The sequence below is a fragment of the Cryptotermes secundus genome, unplaced genomic scaffold, assembly GCF_002891405.2.
Source record: "Cryptotermes secundus unplaced genomic scaffold, Csec_1.0 scaffold19, whole genome shotgun sequence".
Taxonomy (NCBI): Eukaryota; Metazoa; Arthropoda; class Insecta; order Blattodea; family Kalotermitidae; genus Cryptotermes; species Cryptotermes secundus.
Genome location: NW_019729897.1, coordinates 219,426 through 227,761, shown reverse-complemented (window position 1 = coordinate 227,761; position 8,336 = coordinate 219,426). Strand labels below are relative to the sequence as shown.

At 38.5% G+C, this 8,336-nt stretch overlaps 1 protein-coding gene across 1 annotated transcript in view; it reads left to right on the top strand.

Annotated features, from left to right (window-relative positions):
- LOC111865674 (KAT8 regulatory NSL complex subunit 3) overlaps positions 1 to 8,336 on the top strand; it is a 42,777-nt gene that overhangs the window by 29,073 nt on the left and 5,368 nt on the right. Inside the window, exon 13 of the mRNA XM_023853875.2 lies at positions 5,383 to 5,893. Within this exon, the coding sequence (XP_023709643.1) occupies positions 5,383 to 5,893 (511 nt within the window). The remainder of the gene's footprint in view (positions 1 to 5,382; positions 5,894 to 8,336) is intronic.

Here is an 8,336-nt window from a genome sequence, read left to right as displayed (position 1 = left end):
CATCTCTTTCCAAAGTTGAAAGAACATTTGTCTGGAAAGCGCTTCAACAATGACGATGAGGTGAAAGCTGAGGTTCGAAGTTTCCTGAACAGCATGGAGGTGAACTGGTATGACATGGGCATACAAAAACTGCCACTGCGCCTACAAAAATGCATCGACCGAAATGGCGATTATGTAGAGAAATGAGTACATGTTCAAGATTCAACTGATGTATCCAAAATTGAAAATAAATGTTTATTTTATATTTTCAAACATAGGAGACCTTACTTTTGGAATTACCCTCGTATAAGCCTCAAAAAAGCCTCAGTAGCCCCGGTTAATCTGCCCCCGGATAATCGAGAGTTGACTGTATTTACAAATACAAGTTTTTGTGTGTAAAATTTTGTTCTTAACCATTTCTTGTTCTCTTGAGAAGACTTCTGACATTGTAATTTTCTCATCCATATTCTCTCTCAGAGTCCTTCTGCCACCAACTGTATGAATTTACAAAAACAAATATGTTCACATATATGAAAAATGAATGGCAGAAGTTATATATTTTCTTCTGTCAAAGTGTTTTCCTCCTTCTCCCCCTGAACAGAATAATTTCTAGTATGTAGGAGATGAATTGAATATAAGACTGTAAAACTATACGGTGTACACTTAGCAGGTAGGTTTGCCTGATATGCCATCATCTGTGACCTTTAAGTTACTTATGGGAACTGGTATTATGCAATTCTGGAGGTCCTTATTTTAAATAAACTCATCCTTTATAATAAATAAAGATTAAATTCAAATGCAGCCAGTAGTTGATACTTACTGAAATTGGAGAGAAGTCAGTAAGCGTATACAAAATGAATCAAGAATGACTGTTAGGGCTTCAGTGTTCGCTGTAACAACACATATTAAATGAAAATTAAATGTGTGGGTTTGTGTAATATATGCTTTAGAGGCAATTATAATAGAGTACTACAGTCAAAGAATAAACATGCCTGATATTAGCACAGCCTGAACTCAGGCAAGACTTCTGTCTGTCTAACTCTCTGTTTCTGTCCCTCTCTTAGTGGTGAATTTTAGCTGAAACAATTAAAGCATTTCTTTTTGTAGATTAACCTATTATGATTGAGAATAAAGAACTTTTGCAGTATGGTAAATTATATTTTAATTAACCTTCTTCACACTAGGTGTAAATCCTCCCAGTTCAAATGACAGTAATTAATTAAAACTGTGTCCCCTTTTCTAAAAGTATAAATTTCTCCAAAACTGTCAGGGATAAGAATATAAAATAACAAGTATCTTAAATCAAATAAAACAGATCACAGGACTACAAAAATTTAATTCATATATTTTGTTATGTGCAAGAGCCTTGGCTCTGAACCTGTTCAAGGTTAAGAATGAAAGTGCCAGGTGTCTTCTTTTATTCACATGGTTGTTATGTTATTCCAGCAGTTGTCTTACCCCAAGGTACTGTCCTGAGAAATTAACTTCAGTGTAGTAATTCCTAAAGCATGCAATAGTACACAGGGCAGTGTCTCATTTTTCACATCAGTAAAGTGCAGGTATATCTTTATTGTGAATGGAATAGACACAGTGCTACCATTGGTTTCCTTTGGATATCCATTGTTGCTTACAGATGGCTTCCAGGAAGTTCATTTTTATCATAGCATCACAGTTGATCTGGTAGGTGTTTGCCATTCTGTGGTTATATAACAAAACACATACTCCATTTTAGTCCTCAGCATTAGCAGGTTTCTGTCTTATGGTGGATGTTTGCACACTCGTATTCATGGTTTTATGGCAGTGTTATTAGTAGTAGTTGATGCTGCAAAACTTTGTATGGTAGAATGATTAGTGAATAATTATTAGAAAGGATATGGTAGGAAGTGGTCATGGTCTAATTTTAGATATTACCCAGAATTTTCTTGGAGGGACTGAGGAATGCTTCAGACAGTCTCAGTCTGGATAATCAGTGTTCTGTTGATGTTTGAGCTGATCACCTCCTGAATACAAATCTGGAAACATGACTTGAGTCAACTTGCTATGTAAGGTACATCAGTAATTTTCATCCTTGTTGACTGTTTTTATTCTTGCATTTATGATTTATGTAGTGATGCTGTCAGTAGCTCAGACTATAGAACTTTGAATGGTACGAGTATATTGATAGCGAATAATTATTGGAAAGAATGTGGAAGAAATTGGTCAAGTCCAATTTGAGGTATTTGCCTGGAGTGACCAAGGAATAATATAGCAGCTTCGCTTAGCTTAATCAGTGCCCCGTTGAAATTCAAACCAATCACCTCCTGAATACAGGATGAAAACATTAGGTTGAACACACTTTCATTATAGGGTTGCATACTAGTCAGGTTATAAAGTTGTTTATTTCCCCTACTTCTGCATAACCTACCATTTTCCCAGCATTGTTCATATTTGGCCTGAAGAAGGAGGCAGTATGTTCTTCTGAAATGTTTATATGTGCCTACCAGACTGCACAGTGTCATGACATTGAGGACCGTAATATATATGTTCGTTAAATTGTTCTAAAATTATTATGCTACTCATGTCCCATCACTGATTAAGGAAAAACAAGCACTTTTCAGTTACTGTCATGTTGGATAGTTGTAAAGTAATTTATCGTGGTTGTCCATGATATTGGCGATAGTATCTGATTATCTTGTCCACCCATAGTTGGAGAACTGCTGCGAAAACAGCAAGAAAGTGCTCAGTGGACTTGAGTGCTTGTTGGTCTGAATTTTTAAGTCAGATAGTATGCCAGAAGATGACTGGACAACCCTGATTCATATTTTACTTGGCCCTTCCCACTTTGTCCCCAGTGCCACCTTTCTCCTCCTCCTCCGCCTTGTAATTAGGCTGCTGCCTGCTTATGCAGACGAATGTCGTTCCAGTGCTTACACAGTCTTCCTCGGCTTATTATACACTTTGAGTAGTTACCTTTGATGACCCAAGCAATGATATCTTCTGTCATTCTTGAAATATATTTTTCCATTTTTTCCTGCATTCATCCGGTTTCATATTGGCTGAATTCACGTTATTCCCTAATAGCCTGGTTTCATACATGGTCCACCTTTGTCTCTCAGACAGCTTTCATAATTTTTTTTTTCATTTCTGTAGTCTAGTATTTGCTTTGTTCCAGAAGTGTCTGCTCTGGCTTCTGCTGCATAATTTAGGACCAGTCATCTGATTTTTCTGTTCTTAAGTACATATTTCACCATATTGTGTCAGTCAAGCATCTGGGCAGTCTAGCGTGTTTAAGTGCTTGATGCTTTACTTCTGATTGCAGCTGTCTGTTGCTTGTTATCTCCACTTCTGAATACTCCTGTATCCACATTATGGGGTGGGTAATGACAAGTATGGAATTGTTGCTTGGGGTCATATGTGGTGGTACTGTTGACCCATGACAGGTACAGTAGCCAAGAAGACCCAACAGAAACCCGAAAATCAGCAAATGAGTCAGTGGTTGCCAAGAGCCAGGCTAGCAACCTACTTGAGGCATCAGTCTAATTGCTCAGAGAATTATAGAAAGTTTCCAGTGGTCTTACCATTAAAACCCAAGTAAAACACAAGGTTGGAAATCATGATATGAACTCACCATTATATAACGCAACAATCACAGTGCAGTAGTAAAAGACTGAGAGGGCTGTAGATGTAACAGAAATCCTCTCTATCTCTCTCTCTCCTCCCCCACCCTCTCTTTTATTTCACAGCTGTAAATATATCTGAGATATAGATATGTTACATATCAGATTTTCCAGACCTCTTTCCTCTCATCCATAAGCAATGATGCCACAGGTCTCTTGTGTGCCATTCCTTTGTGTCACATCACTTACAAGCACTTCAGAAACTGCTTCCGTTTCAGTGATAGTGATGTGTTGGTGAAATTTGATCTGTGAGCCACCCATGTATGAGATATGATCTGGAAAGTCTGAATGTTGTGTCGCAAACTTACACAAGGAGCCCAGTGGCAGAATGGTCTTAACAATGAGTAACGGAAACATAATTTTTGAAGCCCCGTAGTTAGTACTTTGAGACTATATAGGTTAAGTATACATTTATATATGTATAAATCTGTAAATTCAGGTGGGAGTAAGCTTCATTTAATTATTACCAAGAATATGAGAGTTTGGTAATTTATGCATAACATCTCTTTTGCTTAATTATCCCAAAACATATAAAAACTGTGGAAGAAATGTGTTGTAGTGTTGGGCATAAAACATGCTTTGATTTTCTCAACAACTTTCATTTGAAGCATTTTCAAGTAAAGTGTGTTATTTTTATCAAATTTTAACCAAAGTGAAATGAGTCAACAAATTTTATTAAAACTCTTCAGTTTCAAATTTCAGTAAAATATGTTGAGTAGTTCTGCAGTTGTTTCATGCATACATATTAATTAAGCAAACTGAATAGGTACTTTGAAGATTTTGAACATACCTAAGAAGGATGACAAAGATCTAAAAGAGTCTACAGAAATCACCCACATAAAAAAAACATTTGCATGACTTTTAAACCTATGGAAAGAATTTGATTCTCCATAGCTAGAACTGGTAGGGGGAACAAGTTGTCTGTTGGTAGCACTGAACTTGGCATGTAACAATATGCAAATTGCTACTGAATGTGATATACAAAGAAAATTGCAGAGAGAATTTTCTGTTTGTCAAATTTTATATTAGCACAAGAATACACTTTAGGAGCTCACTGGAAAGTCAGTTCTCATTTGAATATGTACAAGCTTGAAGATTTATGGGATCGTAAAGACATGTATTAATCTTCCTATGTGTGTGACAGTTATAACTATGAGCATTCCTCAAATGGAACTTGTTAGGGGATTGTTACAGAAAGGAATAGAATCTGTTAAAAGTAGCTCTTATGGGCATTGATACTGTGGCTTTGAAATTTTCATCCAACCTGAATCTGCGTGCTTTCTTGAGGGGATCTAATGTATGGAAGTTACATGGTGACAGGTCCTGGCTTTGTGGAGGATGGTTCAACACTTAGCCCATGGAGTGCTGCATATCCTGGACATTGCAGGCCACATGGGAACAGGCAATGTCAGGCAACACAGTGACATCCTGTATGAACATGCTGGGATGCCTTCTCTTGATGGAAGTATAAAGGTCATAAGGGGTTTGACAGTAACATTGTGCATTGATGGTGATGTCAAGGTCCTACTGTCAAAGGGCTATAGATTTAGATCACATGAAAAGATCAAGTTCACAATGGCCAAATGTGGTTCTAGAAGCAGCCCAGAGAGTTCTGTGCGTTATATGGTGCTTTAGGGAGATGCCTGTCTTAATGCCCATGGGAACTGTTTTAATGCCTTCTGGTACTTCACTCAAAACAGTTACTGAACAGGTTTCATTTGAACAAGCCTTGTATATGCTATTACAGGTAGGCAGTGCACCTGGTGGTATTACAGTGAACATTGGATCACTTGCTAGCCTGGCTCCAATTGGGCCGATACGACTTGCTCCATCTTCTACCTCTGCTTCTGCCACAACCAGTACGTCTGTACACACTGCAAGCGAAGAGGGCAGAGAGCACACCGAGAGGGCTCGTAGTACTTCCCTCACTATCCATGGTACCTTGATCTCATCTGGTAATACAAATACATCAACATCCCTGCCTTCGACAGCAACTGTATCTGCTCCCATAAGTCGGAGTATTGTGACACCTGCTGTAACATCATCTGTAGGCAGGGGTCTAACTTCTTCGACAGCCACAGTACTTCAGTTGCAAGGAAAGCAGTTGCTTGGAGGGCGTACTGTATCAAGAACTGCAGGTGGTGGGGCTCTTACAACCCTATCTTCACTTCTGCAAGGAGGAGCAGGCACCAGGATTGTGACATCATCTGCATCCAGTGTCTTGCTGGCCCCCTCAGCTGACACACACCAGCTTAAAGGTAAAGTGAGGAGAGCACTGAAACTTCAACCTTTTACCAGAACAGTTCAGGATAGATTGAGATGAAATGTGAACACATTGGGGTGACCAGATTTTGAAAACAAGTCCAAGACTCCAAACCACACTTGAGAAGGAAGATGAATGAAGAATAATTGGCTTTTTAAGTAATATACATATTATTGAAGTTGCATTAAACTTCAAGAAGTTATTTCCATGTAAATTTCTTACTTAGTAGTGTTTAGTTTGCATTGCATTTAAATTTTTTTATATTGTTTTGTCTTGTATTCTGATTTCTCATACCTGACGAGAAGAGTGAATTCATCACCTTAGAAACCTAGTCACATGGATTTAAGTCTATTTTGATGAGTTTGCACAGTGTGCGGAACTTGGATACTCAAAATGTCAGTGACACTGTAAGTGATATATGCTACATAGTGTCAAAGTATTGGATGTTAGTGAATTATTGTATTGGGAAAGTTGTGGAAGGAGGTGGGCATGAGTGAATTTAATGTACTGTCCCAGAATCTTCTTGAAGGGATTGAGGAATATCACAGAAAACCTCAGTCAGCATGGTTGGTGTCATAGTCAAGACTCATACAGGCTACCTTCCAAATACAGATCAGAAGCATTATCGCTTCAGCCAACTTGCTTACTGAATTATCGAAAGAATTTCTAATATCTGGTCATCCTGTGTCAGTGGTTCTCAAAACCCTTAGACCTATACAAAATATTTCAGGGAGTTTACTGAAAAGATGCATAGTGGTCGATATTTTATACCAGTATTATTTTAAAACAAAAACTCATCAGTATTCCTGCTATACTCATCTGTGTCATGTATTTTTTGCAGTATACTCCATTGTCATAGGTGGTAAATATATGTAGGCTGCACTGAAAGTCTATTAAAGCAAAGGTACATGTGCAAAAACAGATACCATCTAGAGTTACTGGTGGTGTCCTGTCAGTGTTCCAGGAAACCCCCACAAATATGCAGGAATTTCTGCCAGTGCTACACAAGCATGAATATGCTCCTGTGGTGGAAGTTGGTTTTAGTATTTCACAACTATATATACATGGTTTTCTGGGCTGTCTCATCATTTTCATAGTGCTGGGCCCTTCATGATCTTTTAAGGGCCTGAACAGGTGGTAGTCCAGAGGGGCCAAGACAGGACTCTAGGGAGGATGGAGAGCACTTCCCACCCAAACTTTTCAGTTTTTCCCAATGTCAGGTGTGCAGTGTGAGGGCATGCATAGCTATGTTGAAGAATGATGTGTCATTTCATTGGGTGCTTGTCTCGAAGTGCATGTCACAGTTTCTGCAATGTCTGAACATAGTGAACTGCATGGACATCACCTTTCTGGACAAGAAATCAACCCGTATTTGCCCCTTGGCACCACAGAATACTGTTCCCATAATTTTTCCACCTGAGGGCATGGTTCTGGCTGTCACCTGCTTTGGAGATGCAGCGTGATACTGTTGATGCTCTGTCATTTTGTTTTGAGGTCAAAATGGTGGGACCAGCTTCCAGCATCAGTCACAATGTTCAGTAGAAATTTATCACCCACGGCAGCATGTCACTGAAGCAACTGTCATGAAACATTCATGCATGCCCTTTTAGTACTCATTGGTCAGCAGTAGGGGAACCCAATGATGACACATTTTCTGGTATCCCAAAATCTTCATCACCCTTTGCATGTCACTGCCCACTGCCAAGCTGTGCTACAGTTTCCCAAATTGTCACCCATCAGTCTTATGTGACAAGCACATCAACTTTCTGCTCATCGCATTTCATGGTGGTGGTTCTTAGTAAAGCACTGCAAGACGAATTGCCAATATGTTGCCATTATTGAAGTGTTTCACCCAGCACTGCACACTGCTGGCACCCACACAGGAATCTCATAAACACAAAGTCAGTCAGTGTTTATAACAGTACTCTTCTCCATTATGAGGAACTCAGTCATAACACACAGGCAAAATGATACATCATTTGTAATCATTTTGTCACAGTTGATTATGGATTGTGGAATTTACATATTCATATTTTTGAAAGAAGAGATTCATGGAATAAAAAAACTTTTGAAATCACTGCTTTATGGCATATGATTGAAGCAGTGATGGTACAAACAGCCAACTGCATGTGTGCATTGGCAGTTGTTGACTATGGAATGAGGATTGTTTGTGTAGTAGGACATATTGTTGGAGTGTCGATGGATCAAATTGTTGATTAGCAAGGGATGAGTGTATAATTTAATATTTAATTGTTAGAAGGGAACTTAAATTCTGGTTAATTTTTCTTTAAATTTGCAAACCCAAAGAAGTGACATGCTAAAATCTTTTTATGCTGAATTTTATGTTTTCACAGTTCAAATTATGGTCTTCTGGGACTTCACACTGTTTAGTCTTGCAGATAAAATAGATGACTCCAAGAAACCAGCTGTCTTCATCT